Source organism: Mustelus asterias, chromosome 9 (genome assembly GCF_964213995.1).
Source record: "Mustelus asterias chromosome 9, sMusAst1.hap1.1, whole genome shotgun sequence".
NCBI classification, from domain to species: Eukaryota; Metazoa; Chordata; class Chondrichthyes; order Carcharhiniformes; family Triakidae; genus Mustelus; species Mustelus asterias.
Window position 1 is genome coordinate 132,566,157 of NC_135809.1, and position 20,674 is coordinate 132,586,830.

Here is a 20,674-nt window from a genome sequence, read left to right on the forward strand (position 1 = left end):
ATTACATGCTTCCAAGTAGAAGGTACATCACTTCTGTGGTTAAGACACTCACCATATCCATTTCAGAGGCTTACATGGATAATTACAGCACAGCTCTCTGCCTGAGGTGCCCTGAAGCAGATTGATTTCACCTCCCTGGGGAACTTTTACAGATCCGTTTTGGGCAGCAACAAGAAAGCGATGGAATTCAAATTACATCAACACAGCCTGGGTCTGTATTGTCTCCGTGTGGGTCTCTCCAACCCCCTCAGCCACGTACAGAAAACAAAACATATTTCTAATCTACCTTTCATGATCAATGAGCAACCAAAGCCCCTCATGGCCAGTGAAGCACTGTTCAAGTACAGTCATTGTTGCAACATTGAGAAACATGACAACCAAATTATGGACATCACGGGCGGAACTCTCCGGCCACGCTGGCCTAAAAGCCAGATATTCCCCACCCAACTGTCAATAGGCCTTCACACTGTCTGCAAAACGCCTGCTAAACTTCAGTGGCGGGAGGGATGGGAGAATTTGGCCCAGGTTCTTTCACTGTTTCTGGGTCAAACTAACAAGGGGAGGTGATGGCTTAGTGGTATGTTGGCTGGACTATTAATCCAGAAACTGAGTTAATGTTCTGGGGACCTGGGTTCGAATCCCGCCACGGCAAGTAGTGGAATTTGAATTCAATAAGAAATATCTGGAATTAAGAATCTACTGATGACCATTGTCGATTGGTTCACTAATGTCCTTTAAGGAAGGAAATCTGCCATCCTTACCTGGTCTGGCCTATATGGGACTCCAGAGCCACAGCAATGTGGTTGACTCTCAACTGCCCTCGGGCAATTAGGAATGGGCAACAAATGCTGGCCAGCCGGCGACGCCCATGTCCCACAAAGGAATAAAGAAAAAATGCTGCAACTCCCTCCCTAAGTGTAGGGCAGTGTTTCAAAATTCACAGATGACACTAAGATGAGTGGCAGAGCATAGTGTGCGGAGGATGCTGAAAGTCTGCAAAGGGATATGGATAGTCTACGTGAGTGGGCAAGGGTCTGGCAGATGGAGTACAATGTTGGTAAATGTGAGGTCATCCATTTTGGTAGGAACAACAGCAAAATGGACTATCATTTAAGTGGTAAAAAATTGCAGCATGCTGCTGTGCAGAGGGATCTGGGTGTCCTTGTGCAGGAATCACAAGGAGTTGGTTTGCAGGTGCAGCAGGTAGTTAAGAAGGCAAATGGAATTTTGTCCTTCATTGCCAGGGGGATGGAGTTTAAAAACAGCACGGTTATGTGATAGCTGTATAAAGTGCTGGTGAGGCCACACTGGGAGTACTGTGTACAGTTTTGGTCTCCTTACTTGAGAAAGGATATACTGGCATTGGAGGGGGTGCAGAGGAGATTCACTAGGTTGATTCCGGAGTTGAGAGGGTTGGCTTATGAGGAGAGACTGAGTAGACTGGGGCTATACTCACTGGAATTCAGAAGAATGAAGGGAGATCTGATAGAAATATATAAGATTATGAAGGGAATAGATAAGATAGAAGCAGGGAGGTTGTTTCCACTGGCAGGTGAAACTAGAACTAGGGGGCATGGCCTCAAAATAAGGGGAAGCAGATTTAGGACTGAGTTGAGGAGGAACTTCTTCACACAAAGGGTTGTGAATCTGTGGAATTCCCTGCCTAATGAAGCAATTGAGGCTACCTCATTGAATGTTTTTAAGGCAAGGATAGATAAATTTTTGAACAGTAAAGGAATTAAGGGTAATGGTGAACGGGCGGGTAAGTGGAGCTGAGCCCACGAAAAGATCAGCCATGATCTTATTGAATGGTGGAGCAGGCTCGAGGGGCCAAATGGCCTACTCCTGCTCCTAGTTCTTATGTTCTTACAGCACTGTGAATGTACCTACACCACTGTGATTCAAGAAGGTAGCTAACCACCCCCTTCTCAAGAGGCATCGAGGGCAATAAATGCTCACTTAGCTAGTGACCTCCACATCCCCTGAATAACTTTTAAAAAGCCCCTCACAAATAATAATCTGACAATGACTATATTCAGTGAAGTTTAGTGAAATAAATTTGAAATGCCACTCCCTCAACACTGAGAAGCATAGTTTATGTTTATGATTTTTTATAAATCATGTTATAAATCGTGAGCAACTGTCTCAATGTCGCATCGTCACAGCAATTGTTCTTTTCTGAAGTAGGAACTTGCACTTGGACAACACCTTGGGCAGTTGGAGGCAATCCAAAGGCATGTTACTATTGACACGGAGATCCCAGTGTCAGGAGGAAATGTGTGTCGCCGGGTGAGGGGCGGGCCTTCCAGAACAAGGTCAGCGACCAATCAAGTGGCTGCACTCAGTGCTGACTAAAGGGGTTACTCCCCCATCTGTACCCCAAAGGGTACAATTTCTAACACGATCGGGCCAGGTCATTGAGTGTATTTAAGACAGAGATAGATAGGTTCTTGATTGTTAAGGGGACCAAAGATTACGGGGAAAGGCAGGAGAATGGGCTTGAGAAACTTATCAGGCATGATTGAATGGTGAAGGAGACATGATGATGGGCTGAATGGTCTTAATCTGCTCCTATATCTTATGGTCTTAATAACCGGCTCAGGAGCATTTGCAGCTGGAGATTTGCAAACACTACCAGGTACATGGGACAATAAGACAGGCCATTCTAGTATGAAAGAAGCTTCTTAGTCAGTGCACTGTTGAGGTCGTTTTGGTTCAGTTCACAGTGTACGTACAGTCATCTTTACTGTTTGTACCAGAACAGCCGGGCCAACAGCCTGATGATGGATTACTTAAGACAGTGACATATCTTTCGCTGCTTCATAAAGGAAACAAACTTGTTGAGTTTTAAGACCATTTGTTTTAATTAACTGATAGCACCTTCCCACAAAATTCACACCATGAATATTTCATCAGCCCCTTGATATACCCACCAAAGACCATAAAATTATCAACTTCATTCTAATTTAGTTCCTTGAGAAGGCCTGAGATGACAAACTGTCGAGATTTACAGGCGTAGCTTGGAATTGGGTCAGCTTTTTTATTAAATTATTTAGCAGCATGTTAAAAACGACCTGGAATCGAAAGATGGATTCTACATTATTCAAAATTTCCTGATGGATTTTCACTGCAGAGCAGGAGACAGAAACACAGCAATGCTCATTAATACCTTACGTGTTTAATATATCAATAATATGGGAAAGACAGACGGCCGTTCCACAGAAATTACATTATTGATAATTACATTTTTTACCATGATGAATGAATAACTGAAAAATGTTGGAATTAACAATTAAAAGTACAGGCCAAATAAAATAAAGATATTATTTGTCTGCAGCACTCAAGTCTATCACTGGAATTCTCCACCATTCACACCAGTGGGATTCTCCAGTCCCACCGGCAGCGCACCTCTGCCCGTGGGTTTCCCGCAGGCTTGGGGTGACGTCAACAGAAATTCCCATTGTCAGCGGCGGGAGCAGAGAATCCCGCCGCTAGCAAACAACACACCACCTCCCGTCGGCAGGAATCACGCGGCTGGAAGGTCGGAGAATCTCACCCTGTGTTCGTCATTTGTAGGGAGAAGTGCCCCAGGTGGCTGAAGGTCAAAGCACCATAATAGCACTGAACAAAAGCTCAACTCTGGCCCGGCAACCCCTGAGAAGTGACAACTGGACTCATAGAGTTTTACAGCATAAATAAGACCCCTTGTCCGATCATGTCCACGCTGGCCATCAAGCACCTATCAATTCTAATCCCATTTTCCAGCACTTGGTCCATAGCCTTGTATACCCTGGCATTTCGAGTGTGCATCTAAATGCTTCTTAAATGTTGTGAGGGTTCCCGCCTCTACTGCCCTTTCAGGCAGTGAGTTCCAGTTTCCTACCGCCCTCTGGGTAAAACCATTCTCCCTCAAACCCTCTCTAAATCTCCTGCCCCTTACCTTAAATCTATGCCACCCTAGTTATTGATCCCCCTACTAAGGGGAACAAGTGCCTTCCTATCTCTCCTCTCTATGTCCCTCTTAATTCTGTACACCTCGATCATGTCCTTCCTCAAACTTCTCTGCTTTAAGGAAAACAACCCCAGCCTAACCAGCCTCTCTTTAAGCTGAAATGTTCCAGCCCAGGCAACATCCTGGTGAATCTCCTCTGCACCCTCTCCAGTGCAATCACATCCTTCCTATAGTGTGAAGGCCAGAAATGCACACAGTGCTCCAGCTGTGGCCTCACCAGCATTTTATACCAAGCTGTAGGACCACTTATCATCTCTTTGTGGCGTTCTTGATGTATTGGATATGATGCAATTACAAATTTAGATTCCAAAACTATTCTTGATGATATAGAACACACTGTAATCCAAATCCACAGGAAAATAGCTAACTAAAGAATGCATTGCTAAAATAATAATTAAAACATCAGAGACACGGAAATCGAGAAACAACAAAGAAAGAACAAAAGAAAATTACAGCACAGGAACAGGCCCTTTGGCCCTCCAAGCCTGAACTGGCCATGTTGCCCGAAAAACTAAAGCCCCCTATCCTTCTGGAATCCCTCGATTCCCATCCAATTCATCAAGAAAGAAAGAGCAAGGGAGAAAGAGAGAAACCACTACAACAAGTGAACTCAACTCCAGCATTTAACCCAAATGAGGCCCGAATGGGGAACAGTGATTAATTTTCAGGAAGTTTATCAGTAACTTACTGCAGCCATCTTCATCGCTGTGGTCTCCACAATCATTGTCTCCGTCACATTGCCACTGGGCAGGTATACAGGTACATTCACCAAAGGCACTCACTGCGCATGTGAAATGATTCCGGCCGCAGGAACATCCGGTGCTTCCTGATCCTGTCACCCCTGCACACACACACAAATAATCCTGGTGAGTACAACGGAAGATCATCCAGAGATAAAACTGCAGTAAAATACCACAATCGCCCAGCAATACATTCAGGACCTTTGGTGTATTACAATTACAGCCTGGGTTGAATACCAAAACAAACTGATTTTTACAGGATGTTTCCATTTTGTAATCATTGTGTAGGTCCTAATAAGAATCAAGTTCTTTTCTTTCTTTTTTTATTTATTAGTGTCACAAGTAGGCTTACATTAACACTGCAATGAAAATCCCCTAGTCCGGCGCCTGTTCGGGTACACTGAGGGAGAATTTAGCACGGCCAATGCACCTAACCAGCACCTCTTTCGGACTGTGGGAGGAAACCGGAGCACCCGGAGGAAACCCACGCAGACACGGGGAGAACGTGCAGACTCCACACAGACAGTGACCCAAGTCGGGAATCGAACCCAGGTCCCCTGGCACTGAGAGACAGCAGTGCTAACCACTCTGCCACCTTGCCCGCACCATGCTGCCCGATACCAGTTAAAAAATAAACCTTCCCATTTTCAAAGCACGTGCGTATAAGAATGAAATCTAGTCACCCAGCAGCAAGCATCAATAACCAAAATAACCAAATGTAGCTTTACGTTAATGCAATAAACCTCATTGCAGCAAGGTCCAAAGAAAGGAAGTCATTAGAGTAATTAGAATCTTCACATTGTGGTTTTCTCACAACTCACGCTGGTACAGAAGAGGTCAAATTACATTCAATGGTGTTACCATCATTGAATCCCCCACTGTCAACATCCTTGGGGTTACCATTGACCAGAAACTCAACTGGACTCGCCATATAAACACAGTGGCTACAAGAGCAGGTCAAGAGGCTAGGAATACTGTGGCGAGTAACTCACCTCCTGACTCCCCAAAGCCTATCCACCATCTACAAGGCACAAGTCAGGGGTGTGATGGAATATTCCCCACTTGCCTGGATAAGTGCAGCTCCAACAACACTCAAAAAGCTTAACACCATCCAAGTCAAAGTATCCCGCTCGGTTGGCACCACATCTACAAACATCCACTCCCTCCGCCACCGACGCTCAGTAGCAGCAGTGTGTACTATCTACAAGATGCACTGCAGCAATTCACCAAAGATCCAGCGATCCAAGAAGGCGGCTCACCACCACCTTCTCAAGGGCAACTAGGGATGGGCAATAAATGCTGGCCAGCCAGCGACGCCCATGTCCCACGAATTAATAAAAAATAACTGTTGTGGAAATCCAGGAAAATTCAGAAACAAGACTGCTTTCTGAAACAAAGACTTTTCTGGTTTCTGGATAGCTGCCTCAAATTGTGCAATTTCTCTCAACTAGTCACAGGATACCTGCCTCACAGAGCCAACAAGTCCGCTCAAAATCTCTCCTTAAATATCCTTTTCTCCTTCTCATCTCCACTCCAAGGTCCTCAGAACCTCTTTGAAATCAACTTTCCCAAAATATAAACATCTTTCATGTTTTCCTATTGCCTCCCCTTTCGGGTCAAATAACATTTAATCACCTCCCCTTGTTTATTCATGAAATCTTTGAAAGCTGTAAAAATCCCTTACTCCCATTTGAAATTGAATAGCCGAGAAGCCAAGTCCCTATCTGTCCCCTAATGCAGTAGAAACGGGCGAGAGCTCCAAGTTTTGAGGTGTCCAGATCACCAACAACCTGTCCTGGTCCCCCCACGCCGACACTACAGTTAAAAAAGCTCATCAATGCCTCTACTTTCTCAGGAGACTACAGAAATTTGGCATGTCCATTACGACTCTCACCAACCTTTACAGATGCACCATAGAAACCTTTCTTTCTGGTTGTATCACAGCTTGGTATGGCTCCTGCTCTGCCCAAGACCGCAAGGAACTACAAAAGGTCATGAATATAGCCCAATCGATCACGCAAACCAGCCTCCCATCCATTGACTCTGCCTTGGCAAAGCAGCCAGCATAAGTAAGGACCCCATGCACCCCAGACATTCTCTCTTCCACCTTCTTCCGTCGGGAAAAAGATACAAAAGTCTGAGGTCACGGACCAACTAACTCAAGAACAGCTTCTTCCCTGCTGCTGTCAGACTTCTGAATAGACCTACCTTGCATGAAGTTGATCTTTCTCTACACCCTAGCTATGACTGTAACACTACATTCTGCACTTTCTCCTTTCCTTCTCTATGAACGGTATGTTTTCCCTGTATAGCGCGCAAGAAACAATACTTTTCACTGTATGTTAATACATGTGACAATAATAAATCAAATCAAATCAAATCAAATGCAAATTTCAAACCTAACCTATTTACTTATAAATTCACCTAACTATGGTCCCTTATTACAAATGCATGCCTTTAGCACCTTGACCCCTTTTATCTCTCAACTCTCCCAGACAGGTTAGCTCTATTGACCTTAACTCAGCTTAATTAAATCAGTTACACACACAAGCACACACACCCACGCACACAGATGCACACACACACTCACAGACACACACACACACTCACAGACACACACACACACTCACACACAGACACAGCCACACACAGACACACACACTCACATACACACACACTCACAGACACACACACATGCACACACACACACTCAGACACACACACACACTCAGACACACACTCACAGACATACACACACACACTCACAGACACACACATACATGCATTCACAGACACACACACTCACATACACACACATACACACATTCACAGACACACACACACACTCACAGACACACACATACACACACATACACACGCTCACAGACACACACACACACACACGCTCACAGACACACTCACACACATTTTGTTTTTAATCCATCCTCACAATCGTTTAAATTTCCCAAGCAGCAGAAACTACCTTTCAGCATCAGCCCTACCAACTCACTTCTGAATTTTGTATGTTTCAATGAGATAATTTATCATTCTTCTAAAATCCAGAGATTAAAGACTCAATTTACTCAGCTTCCCATCACAGGAAAACCTTCTCATCCCAGCGACCGGGTTTAGTGAACCTTTGCTGCACTGCCTCTAATGCCAGTATATCCTTTACTGAGTGTGGAAACAGATGTGATCTCCATTTAAAACCCTGTAGCAAAACTTCTCTCATCCTGCACTCCTATATCCATGTAGTTAAGGCTAACATGCCATTTGCCTTCCCAATTGCTTGCTCGACTTGATATTACAAGATATTTTACCTTGCCTGTCGACAGAAGGAGAGAGGATGTTGACAGTAAGTCAGCAGTCACTACAAGGAAAGCGTTGCTCAAAATCTGGAAAAGTGTTATAGACCTGTCTTGTTTTTCCAGGCTTTTTCATTTTGTCTCCGTGGGTAGAATTTTATGGGTTCGTTTGCTCTCGTCAAAGTCAATGGAGTTTTGACCGGCATGGCGCATTTTCTGTCCCTTTGACGGGGTGTAAAATTCCGCCCCATAGCACCATCCGATTCATCCACATCAGTTAAAAATATCAAATTGGATTCAAGTTAAGATTTACGAGGCCGTATTGTTGAAGGTCATTGTGCCATTAAAGAAAATGCAACAGATGTATAAATCCACAGTTACATTTTCCAAGCTACCTGATTGGCAGGAAATTAAAACATTAAAACATTTCTGGTGGATAGTTTCACTTTCATAGACTAGAATCATAGAATCCCTACAGTGCAGAAGGAGGGCATTGGCCCATCGAGTCTGCACCGACCACAATCCCACCCAGGCCCTATCCCTGTAACCCCACATATATCCCCCTGACACTGAGGAGTACTTTAACATGGCCAATCAACCTAACCCGCAAATCTTTGGAGTGTGGGAGGAAACCGGAGCACCCGGAGGAAACCCACGCAGACGGGGAGAATGTGCAAACTCCACACAGACAGTGACCCGAGGCTGGAATCGAACCCACCCAGTTCCTTTTGGGTAACAGGGAAAATAGACAAAGAGAAATCTGTAGTATAGTTCTGTCCTTCTCGAGTGAAGTGGAAATACAGTATAAGCGGTGAAATGTTTTACGAGCTCATAACATACTACTTTGTCTTACTATAAGTCGCCACGTTGCACCCTTGATCTTTACTGTAACACACAGATGTAAGCTGTTGAATGCTCTCGGGTGCTTCTGTGTTATCAAAGTTAGTCCTTCAAAGGGTGGCACAATGGCACAGTGGTTAGTACTGCTGCCTCACAGCGCCAGGGACACAGGTTCAATTCCGGCCTCGGGTCGCTGTCTGTGTGGAGTTTGCACATTCTCCCCGTGTCTGCGTGGGTTTCCTCCGGGTGCTCCGGTTTCCTCCCACACTCCGAAGATGTGTGGGTTAGGTTGATTGGCCATGACAAATTAACCCTAGTGTCAGGGAGATTAGCAGGGTAAATATGTGGGGTGACAGGAATAGGGCCTGGGTGGGATTGTGGTCGGTACAGATGGGCTGAATAGCCTCCTTCTGCACTACAGGGATTCTATGATTCTATGAACTCAGAATTAATTTCCATTGACAACATCCCTTTCCCTTCCCTATTTCCCATCCTGGGATGATGGAACGTTCGAACATTTTCTGGGTCAGTCAGATCCAGACAATGAAGACTAACATTCAAACCCAACATTACAATGTTTCAACTTTGAACCCAAGATGGAGCCTGTGGTACTCTAACTGTGTTACCAAGCAAATCTAATGCCATCCAAAACTTGAATTTATATCTGCGTTGTCATTGTTTTAATATTGATGGCATTTGCAGTCTTGAAGCTTTTTTTTGTTCAGTTAAAATGCGCACAAGAATTTCAGAAGCTGGAATCATCAATAAAGGCATCCTTCAGGGAGTGCCTCAACAGGACCACAATTTGGAGCTTACACAGAAGATTGGCATGAGCAAGGCTTCTCGGTGAAGGGTTGACAGAACGTTATAGGTTCAGATCCACAAAACAAATGAGCGATGAGGTCCGCAGTGCGGTGCTTACATTCTAATAAAATTCTACAACGCTTGAAGCAAAGTTCTGTCGCTCCCAGCCACACTGGGTCTAAAATGAACCCAACAAGAATACGTACAGGAGTCATCTACAGCCTTACAATTTCAATTCAGTATTACAGGAATAATTATTTGTTACAAGAATAACCAAACGTCTCGAGGCTACTGTACATTCTCTTTGACCTTTACAAACTACCATGTTACCTTCAATTTGCTGTTGATGCATTTCAGCCTTCAGGGTTCAGGAAGATGGCAAAGGCTAATAGAGTTTTACAGTCAACAATCCACCAGTAACAAAGAACTGGCAGTGACTGAGTAAGCAATGATTCATTTAAAGAAGTATTTACAAATTATTAAGGAGCTCCCCCAATGCTTTTTATGTCAAGTGTAATATTAAGCCCTGAAATGGGAAGATCTACTGATTAATCGTTACACCTGCATTAACTTATCCATTGCTGCAACTGGGGCTGTCCAATTGGCTGAGCAGAATAGTGATATCAGTTGGCTGGACGGCTGGTTGGTGATCTAGAGCGACACCAACAGCGCGGGTTCAATTCCCGTACTGGCTGAGGTTATTCCTCAAGGCCCCACCTTCTCAACCTCGACCCTCGCCTGACGTATGGTTAAACCACCACCAGCCTCAATGGTCATCTGAGATTATGGCGACTTTATCTAATGTTCTGCTGATTGCAAATCCGCTCCACAAATTGACAAGTATGGAATCCTTTTCTTCCCAACACAGGTACAGTCAATGGTCAAAGGAAGGGAACACATGGTTGTAATAAATGATTGTCTGAGCAGTAAAAAGCCCTGCCAACTGGAAAATGATGATGGTCTGTTACATTAACAATAACTGCAGAGAAGAATGCATCGTAGAGATTTGCTTAAGACATGTTTTTCCTGCCTGACATTATAGATGCCCTGAGTGTCAACGCGATCCCATGCCAGTGAGGTGAAGGTCAATTGTACCTTAACAGTCACTGGCAGTCAGCTGCCTATGGTGGAGATGAGCTTTAATGTGTGTGACGTAACTCTGTGATCTGAAAACCACAGCCTCTGTGGGCACAGTTCCTTGGTCAGAAACAGTAGCTGGGAGAACCCTGGTCTATATTCCCAGACGGGTGTGATATCGTTAGTCTTCACCTGTAAGACTGCTCTTCCAAGTAACAAAGGTTACCGGAAATTTCCGACACGTAAAGCGTAAAGCCCAGTCTCGAGGGGAAGGGGGGATTAAGAACGTATATAATTTCCTTTGTTCTCGCTGCCTGCATTCACTCAGGAACATAAAAGCAGTTACAAAAGGCCATCAATTTTTAACGCCTGACATGTTTAAAAGAGTTTGGCAAACCTTGTGCTATCCTAGAACCTTTTGTTCCAAGTTTCAGTAAAAGACGCAGTGTGAGAATGAAATCGTCTCTGCGTTACTCATAACTGAGTGTTAGTGATTTAGTTGTAGGGAAGCAGAAGCTAACTAAAGCATTACTTTCTGTAAACACAAAGCAAGTCGGATACTGGATTCCAGTGCTAATGTGCGGACTTCACGTGGGGCGGAATTTTTCCGGCACATTCGCCCGAGGTTCGTACAATCCCACCTGAGGCCAATGGAGAATGCCGTTCTCCAAGCCTCGCCCACCCCCGGAAACAGGGCGGGCGTGCCGGTAAAATTCCAGCCGTCCACCGGTCATGCTGGTACTACACAGTGCCCTGGTCAAATTCTTCCTGACCTACTGCAGGCAGTTCTGGTTACCTCAACATAAAACACCTTGGCACAACACAAATAAAAGCATTGGAGCTGATGCCTTGTCTCAGGCAAAGACCTATCAGAGAGGCTACGGCTTTTCAGAGTCAAAAAGAGATTGGGTAGATGCTGTCATACAAGATAATTAAGAGGATAAAGTAAGATAATACGTTTAGGAATGGAGGGGCAGAAACACAAGGGCAAAAACCTGTGTCCTTCCCCTGGGATGAGTTTGGTGGTGGGAGTGGCATATAATGAGGTAGGAGGACTTAATCTGGTGGGGACCCCACTGCCTTCCTGCCTCCACCCCAATTATGCCCATGGTTTCGAGTCTGGATGCCTTTCATCAGAGCTCTGAAGTGTCATCCAGGCTTGAAACATTGGCTCTATTCTCTCCCCACAGATGCTGCCAGACCTGCTGAGATTTTCCAGCATTTACTGTTTTTGTTTCAGATTCCAGCATCTGCAGTAATTTGCTTTTATCCAATTGAGGCTCTTCAGTTGGCCATTAATTCTCACTTAAGGTCCTCATCCTGCCACCATTGGTATTAACCGAGCAGGTGGTTCGGGGACTTAAAGCCCCCCCTCCCCTCTCAGCTGGGTGTCATACTGGCAATAGCCACCGCCTTCCCAGTGGCACTGCTGCTTAATAGAGCTGCTGGCCTCTGGTTGGCTCCTTGGTCCTGGGGGAAGGTCTGCTGCTGTTCAGTTAAGTGCCTGAATGGCATTTAATTTGGTGAACCTTCCCTGAAAGAGATGGTGTGGGGGCTCCACCCCTGCCACCACCATTCAACACCACCCAGGGGAACACAAGTTCCGGTTGATGGAAGTGGGTGGGAAGGGGGGAATATTTAGGGCAGATGTAAGTAAACAGGGCAAGGAATCAGCAGCTGAAGCAGCGAGTGTAGTTCAGGCTCGGTCACTGGACTCAATTAAGAAACAAATAAATCGCAGAGCCTGAGTTCAATTGGATTGAAAAGTCTTCTTCCCTGCGTGAGGCTTAGAGAAAACGCTTTTGAGCAAAAGTAGCCCTTGTTGTTCCTCTTTTTTTGACTGTAACATGTCACTCCAACATGAAGGGCACAAAGTATTTGATGTTCAAAAGGAACCCTGCATTCAATCATCAGGAACCACTTGTAAAATTGGGCTGAAACCTGGTTTGAAAGTTACTCAAGTTTTCCTAATGTTGAACGGATGAACACATCTGCACTGACATTTCAATTCTTGCTTTGCATTTCTTGACAATAAATACATTTAAGAACAAATGAATTTGGAAAAGTAGCAGATTAATAATCTGCTGTTTTGTTTTTTTCCCTTCAAATAAATCACCGATATTACATTACTGGTTATGGGTTAGGCTCCTTCCAACACTGCATTCTTCACTGGAACCCGTACAAAAGGTTCCGAGATAGCAGGGGGTCTGGCAGATCCTCTTAAACATGTCAAGCTTTTCAAACTTATGGTCCTCCTTGCCTTTTCTCTCCGCGTCTCCTTATGAATACTGCCAGCAACGACCAAATAAATAATATACGTTTTGTTTTATTTTGCCTCGCTGCTGGAGGTTCCATTCCCAGTCAACAACTCATCATTAACCACACGTCTTCGTATATATCCCGAGCTCTCCCTCACCAGGCCAAAACCATGGGGTGGGGGGGGGGGGGGGGGGCACAGTTAACCAGTTTCCATTCAGTTGGCAAGAAAGAGGATTGGGTGGCAGGAAGGATAAAAGACCGGTCGTGGATACGGGATCTTTGCAAAGCCCTCGTAAAATTGGTGCTGCATTGGTAGCATGGTCAAATGGATTTCCTTTGAAGGAATGGGCATTTACCCCAACATTTGGCAACGTGAGGAGAAAATAATCAAGGGTCTTGCTGGAAGCCGTGTTGCTACTTTAATGATCTTGAATTGGCCAGAAGCACGCAAGCATTTACCAAACGAGAAAAGAAAAAAGGGGAGGGGGGGTGGAATCTTATGGAAAATTAGTCCACGTCTGTGAGATTTAATTTAAGTTATTTCAGTGCTAAAACTCAGATTCACTCAGATAACACTCGCATTCCAACCATTATCTTGTAATTGAGATTGTGTCCATATATGCCCTGTTTACGAACCCAATTCTCCACTCACCAAATGAAGGGACAGCGCTCCGAAAGCTCGTGCTACCAAATAAACCTGTTGGACTTTAACCTGGTGTTGTGAGACTTCTTACTGTGCTTACCCCAGTCCAACGCCGGCATCTCCACATCAGAAATGTTGGCAATACAATACTTCCAATTCCTTATCAGGCTCATTTTGACATCTAGGGTTTTAATTAGCATTGAAAAGCGACTGGGTTAGGGTAGAAGTGAAAATAAATCATTGATTTTTAAATGAAACAGATCGAAAGTGATAAGAGAAAATGGTGGAAAATCTCAGCAGGTCTGGCAGCATCTGTAAGGAGGGAAAAGAGCTGACGTTTCGAGTCAAAACTTTGACAAAGGGTCATCTGGACTCGAAACGTCAGCTCTTTTCTCTCTTTACAGATGCTGCCAGACCTGCTGAGATTTTCCAGTGTTTTCTCTTTTGATTTCAGATTCCAGCATCCCCAGTAATTTGCTTTTATTCAGATCTAAAGTGATGTTAGAAAGGATCCAGATTGGAGTGTCAAGGAAGGAAAGATGGCAGCAACATTGTACAATTTAAGTGAGAATTTTAAAAGGTCCAGTTTAGAATTAAATGCAGACAGTCCTGAAGGACATGTAGAAGTCCAGAGGCTGAGGTCGAATTACTGCATTGGGAGACTGAGTCACTGTGGCTCTGCATCCACATTTGATCGGAGTGCAAATGGTGAGGTGGGTGCAAAACCCCTCCAAGACTCAGAAAATGAGAATCACCCTGGTGAGATCTTGTTTTCCAATCCTCCCCATTCCCCACCAGTGACGTCATGACGTTTCCAACCAGGGAAAAGCGGGAACATAATTTCAATAAATTTAAATCTCATTAGTGGGCTTCCCCGTCATATCCTTCCCCCAATATTTCCAATTCTCCCCCTGATGTGATGTCACATCAGCGTGGTTTACCACCGCTTTTCAAACAACAGGAATTCGGCAAAGTTAAATCCAAAGATGTGTAGGTTAGGTTGCTTGGCCAAATTAAATTGCCCCTTAGTGTGAGGGGGATTAGCAGGGTAAATAAGTGGAGTTATAGGGATAGGGTCTGGGTGGGATTGTGGTTGGTGCTGACTCAATGGGCCGAATGGCCTCCTTCTGCACGGTAGGGATTCTATCATTTTAAGTATAGTCCCCAGGAGAGAGGGAATTGCCCAGGCAGTATCCTCGAGGGAGCTCCATTGCGACAGGAGGAGGGCGAGGGAGGGAATGGGAGGGATTTCACAGAATCACAGAATACCGCAGTGCAGAAGAGGCCCTTCGGCCCATCGAGTCTGCGCCGACGCATGAAAGGCCCTGACCTGCCCACCTAATCCTATTTGCCAGCACTTGGCCCATAGCCTTGAATGTTATGGCGTGCCAAGTGCTCACCCAGGTACTTTTTAAAGGATGTGAGGCATCCACCTCCACCACCCTCCCAGGCAGCGCATTTCCCCTGTGTCTGCAGGGGGGTTCCTTTGTTTTATATCAGAGATTGGGGTGCCCCTTTAAAAATGGAGCCCCAATCTTGGGTTTGCTGACTAGCGGCTTTTTCTAGCCCTGTCCCACCAGCGTGCTGGCATGGGCCATGCCCGATGGGACCCATCTTGCCAGCGTGCCAGCCTGGGTTTGGCGTCCAGAGTTCTTTCTGTACAGAATGCTGGATCACTTGGAGAGAAAAACCAAGTGTGGGCCTGCGAGCTGTGTGGAAAATTCCACCCGTCATCCAAGATCGTGAAGAAATAAAATTCTACAAGGGCACTGTCGCAAAAGAAAATGAGTTGAAGTAAAGAGTTGGAAGAGATTTTGGATTGTACGAACACTGTGTGAGAGTCAATGAACCTTGACTCAGCATTCTGTAAACGGCAGTGTCACATGCTCATTCCAACGGATATTCACAAAGCTCTACTTCATAAAATACCAGGACCAAGGGTAATCGGAGTTCCTTAACCAATATTTCAAAGAAACATCATTGCTCATTATCTAGATTGTCAGGACAACAAAAGAGATGAAATGCCTCCTCTGACTGAATTAATCACTAGAAAGATGCTGGCGTCCAATTTACCCATTTTCAGTAAGTAATTCCATACGGAAACTTCTAGAAGTGACCTTGTTATTGAAAAACATCCATACTGTCTGCCATGTGCTGGCACTTGTCTGCATGTAATAACAGATAGTGCTTTGTTGGCAAAGATACAAGTTAAAATATTATACGAAAGGATTCTTTCAACCACAAGTTGCTGCAAAAATGTCTAATTTCAAGATTCATATGTGTTTTGGAGCCTTTCGTCAGCAGATTGCATTTTTAAAAATGTAGATAAAGAAAAAGGCCTGGTGAGAATCTGGTAGACAAATTTGGCCGAGAGGGTGAGCCATGTTTACTTAACAAGGCCAGAAATGGAAGTGAGAAAACACTAAACAACAGCTGAACATCTTTCTAAATCCTGGTGGAGGTGAGATGGCTACGACAGCAATGCTGGGATTCTTGTGGGCCGCAGAATCAAAGAGGTGATTTGAAGGTAAAATGACTTGTTTTTTGGATCTCTTTGTGGATCATCCCAAGTCTGCCACGTTGCCATGGAGGTAGGTTATGCCGGGAGTTACCCTTTTGTGTGGGTTTTTATCTGTGCATTTTCTCCCAGAAGCTGTCAGCTTGGAAGCAGCTTCGAAACAGTCACCTTTAACGTCTGAAGCTGGTAGAGCTTGGAAACAGGCAGACCGAATCTGTCAGAAACTGTAAAGGAGTTAGGGACAAGTGGCAGTAATCTATCAGAAATCAGCTCTTTCCTGGGTTGGAGTCACTGAGCAAAAATGCAGTGAGACAGGGGGGCCCATGATCGTGAGGTGCTTAAGGAGGGTTAGCGGGTTGCTTAGTTCATTGTCAAAGGACCCAAAAGACCTCATGATCAAAATATAAATGAACAATGTTGAGAAGGTTGTTGCATTCCCAACAGCAAACCCAACTTTAGGACATCAAAACTTTAATTAGTCTTCTGCGTACTTAATATCACCCATCCTGTGTACAGTTCTGGTCACCCTTTTATAGAAAGGATATTATTACGCTAGAAAGAGTGCAGAAAAGATTTACTAGGATGCTACCAGGACTTGATGGTTTGAGTTATAAGGAGAGGCTGGATAGACTGGGACTTTTTTCCCTGGAGTGTAGGAGGTTTATGGGTGATCTTATAGAGGTCTATAAAATAATGAGGGGCATAGATCAGCTAGATAGTCAACATCTTTTCTCCAAGGGAGGGGAATCTAAAATTAGAGGGCGTAGGTTTAAGGTGAGAGGGGAAAGATACAAAAGGGTCCAGAGGGGCAATTTTTTCACACAGAGGGTGGTGAGTGTCTGGAACAAGCTGCCAGAAGTAGTAGTAGAAACGGGTACAATTTTGTCTTTTAAAAAGCATTTAGACAGTGACATGGTTAAGATGGGTATAGAGGGATATGGGCCAAATGCAGGCAATTGGGACTAATTTAGTGGTTAAAAAAAAGGGTGGCATGGACAAGGTGGTACAAAGGGGCCTGTTTCCGTGCTGGAAACCTCTGTGACTCTACCCTTACTGATTTTCATATTTTGCCTTTCCTCTCCCCGTATTAGTCTTCCAATTCCATTCCCAACTTTCCCAGAATTTTCCCGAACCAGGTCTCATTCCCCGCTCATCCCTGTGCTCGCTGACCTCCAGTGGTTCTTGGTCAAACATCTCGAGTTAAAAATTTGCATCTTGTTTTCAAATCCCTGCGTGGTCCCATCTCTTCCTACCCACATAATCTCCACCAGCCCCCAAACCCTCCGAGTTATCCATACTCCTTTAATTCTGGCCTCTACCAGTTTTAACTATTGTTGGCTGTGACTTCAGTTTCCTTGGTCGCAAGCTCTGGAATAGAATCGCCCCACCTCCCTGCCTCATCACCGCACTTTCCACCTTCGGAACACACCTCAGTGTGACCTTTTATACCAGCTTTTAGTCGTGTGACCTGATCATAGAACCCATAGAATCCTACAGTGCGGTCTGCACTGACCATAATCCCAGCCAGGCCCTATTCCCATAACCCCACATATTTACCCTGCTGATCCCCCTGACACTGGGGTCAATTTAGCATGGCCAATCAACCTAACCTGCACATCTTTGGACTGATTTTGCCTTATGTGGCTCAATGCTGTACTCGGTTTTATAATGCCCCTGTGATGCATCTTGGGATGTTTATTACGTTCGGGGTGCAACATAAATAGAAGTTCTCAAAACATGTGATGCTGATTAAAATTAAAATAAGAGATATATGGCTCTCACAGATATATTTCTGAACTCAATTTACTAGCTTATATGTTGAACACTGAAGAAAGACCCGAGGCAGCTCCCTCTCTGAAGCTGAAGTATAAGCTGGATAATTCTACAAATGACCATGATTGGTCAAGAGACCTGAAGCGAACCCGTTTCACTTTGCAGAGCTAAATTTTCCAAACGCCACACAAATGGTAATTTGTTAATTTCCCAACGTGAGAAAGGAAAGCAGCGTTCAATCCCTTCTGTCAATAATTGACCCCAAAATCCTGTTTTCTACCTACAGCGACGCTACTGCTCAAATTATTGACCACGATGAATTTCAACCTCAGTGACAGACGGCTTCAATGTACCAATCAGTCAGTGTACGAAAGTTAAACGCTGGCCCCTCAAGCAGACACGGACCTAGGCTTTCTACAAACATTTCTTTTCCCAAATCTCCGTAATTGCTTGCATTTAATAAATAATAATCTTGCGTAAATCGAGTGTTTGACTGTTCCAATTCTGTTTCAACGGACAAAGTGATGACAACTATTTAAACACATATTTTCTCAACCAATCTCCTGCCATCAAAGTCTTCAGTAATATAATTCCCCTTCAGAAAGCAAAGATCTTTAGCCTCCCTTATTCAATGAGATAGAAGGTGAAGCTACGGAGGGAACCGGCCAGGCGCCAGGGACCCGGATTCAATTTCGGCCTTGGGTCACTGTCTATGTGGAGTTTGCAAGTTCTCCCCGTGTTTGCATGGGTTTCCTCCGGGTGCTCCGGTTTCCTCCCACACTCCAAAGATGTGTGAGTTAGGTGGATTGGCCATGCTAAAATTGCCCCTTAGTGTCAGGGGGATTAACAGTAAAATCTTGCCAGCCAGTCTTCAAAACATGATAGACCAGATGACAAACTGTGAAGATATCCTCATGAACTTTCTGGTTTCAGCCATCACCAAACTCCCTCTGATTAAAGACACACAGAAAAAGCAGCAAAAGGAAACTATGATGCAACAGGATTCAAATGGAGCTGCGGTGTCTGGTTGGTATTGTTGCTGGTGCAGGCTCAATGGGCTGAATGGCCTCCTTCTGTGATGTATGGTTTCTATGATTCTATACAAGTAGTTGTGGGGAGTTGCGGGGGGAGGGAGGGGAGGGGGGAGGGAGGGAGGGGGGGGGCACGGAATCACTCCTACTGTCCAAGATGGCTGACAGCACCCTGGGACACAACAAAATACAGAAAGCATAAAACACACAAGAATGAGGCACGGGGTAATATTGTATTAGGTATCGACAGAGAAAGGCTGTGAAATTTACATGGCTTTCCCATTGGATCAGGTGCTTAACAGATTGGAAACTGGTCTGAAAGTCTGTTCTGTTTCCTATAAAAACCCACTTCCTTCGGTTCAAAAATGTCCCTCCTGCTGTGAATAACAGGTGGAAACGTTTGCAGATTTTACATCAGTTGTGTTTACTGCGATCTGGGTTTAAGTGTGAGCTAGTTGGAGCGGAGAGTTGACATTCTCATGTTGCTCATTGGAATATAGCCCTCACTGGCTATGCCAGCATCCACTGCCCAGACTTGAACCCAGGGCTTCTGGTCCATCGGTAAGGTCGGCACCCACTGACCTCCTCAAATACAGAACCAAAAAGTGGATTTATGTACTGAACTATCACAAAAACTCGGAACAACATTGCCTCTCATTATTGTGTCAGGTTATTGGCACTCTTCAAACATTTAAAATTTGGATTATTTTATATTCCGTCTGTGGCATTTAATCATTGATGCATTTCATAGAAATAGCAGCATAGGAGGCCATTCGGTCCATCAAGTCTGTACCGACCACAATCCCACCCAGACCCCATTCCCGTAGCCCCACTTACCCTGCTTATCCCCCTGACACTAAGGGGCAATTTAGCATGGCCAATCAACTGAACACGCACATCTTTGGGAGGAAACCGAAGCACCCGGAGGAAACCCACGCAGACATGGGGAAGATGTGTAAACTCTGCACAGACAGTGACCCGAGGCCGGAATTGAACCCAGGTCCCTCGGCGCTGTGAGGCAGCGGTTCTAACCACTGTGCCACCGTGCCGCCCATCACAGGTAGCCAAGTTTGAAACATTCAAACTGATGAATGCCTCAAATCACTTTGTTGGTGTTGATAATGAGATAAGATAATGTAAGGCGATGAGGTAATCCATTCACAGCGTACTCAGTGAAGTTCTTCAATGCTTGCTGAATGCAATAATGAATGAACGAAAGAGGAATGCTTCTTCAATGGATGCTGAAAGGATGTTCTCCCCTTGTGAAAGAGACTGGAACTAGGGGACAACATTTAAAAATAAGGAGTCTCCCCCATTTAGGGTGGAGATGAACATAGAACATAGAACATTACAGCGCAGAACAGGCCCTTCGGCCCACGATGTTGCACCGACCAGTTAAAAAAAAACTGTGACCCTCCAACCTAAACCAATTTCTTTTCGTCCATGAACCTATCTACGGATCTCTTAAACGCCCCCAAACTAGGCGCATTTACTACTGATGCTGGCAGGGCATTCCAATCCCTCACCACCCTCTGGGTAAAGAACCTACCCCTGACATCGGTTCTATAACTACCCCCCCTCAATTTAAAGCCATGCCCCCTCGTGCTGGATTTCTCCATCAGAGGAAAAAGGCTATCACTATCCACCCTATCTAAACCTCTAATCATCTTAT

The 20,674-nt window shown here is 44.8% G+C and overlaps 1 protein-coding gene across 4 annotated transcripts in view; it reads right to left on the minus strand.

Annotated features, from left to right (window-relative positions):
* Positions 1-20,674, minus strand: part of LOC144499002 (low-density lipoprotein receptor-related protein 4-like) — a 417,145-nt gene that overhangs the window by 226,133 nt on the left and 170,338 nt on the right. For all 4 annotated transcript variants that reach the window (XM_078221044.1, XM_078221043.1, XM_078221042.1 and 1 more), the window contains exon 2: positions 4,701-4,853. In XM_078221044.1, the coding sequence (XP_078077170.1) occupies positions 4,701-4,853 (153 nt within the window). The remainder of the gene's footprint in view (positions 1-4,700; positions 4,854-20,674) is intronic.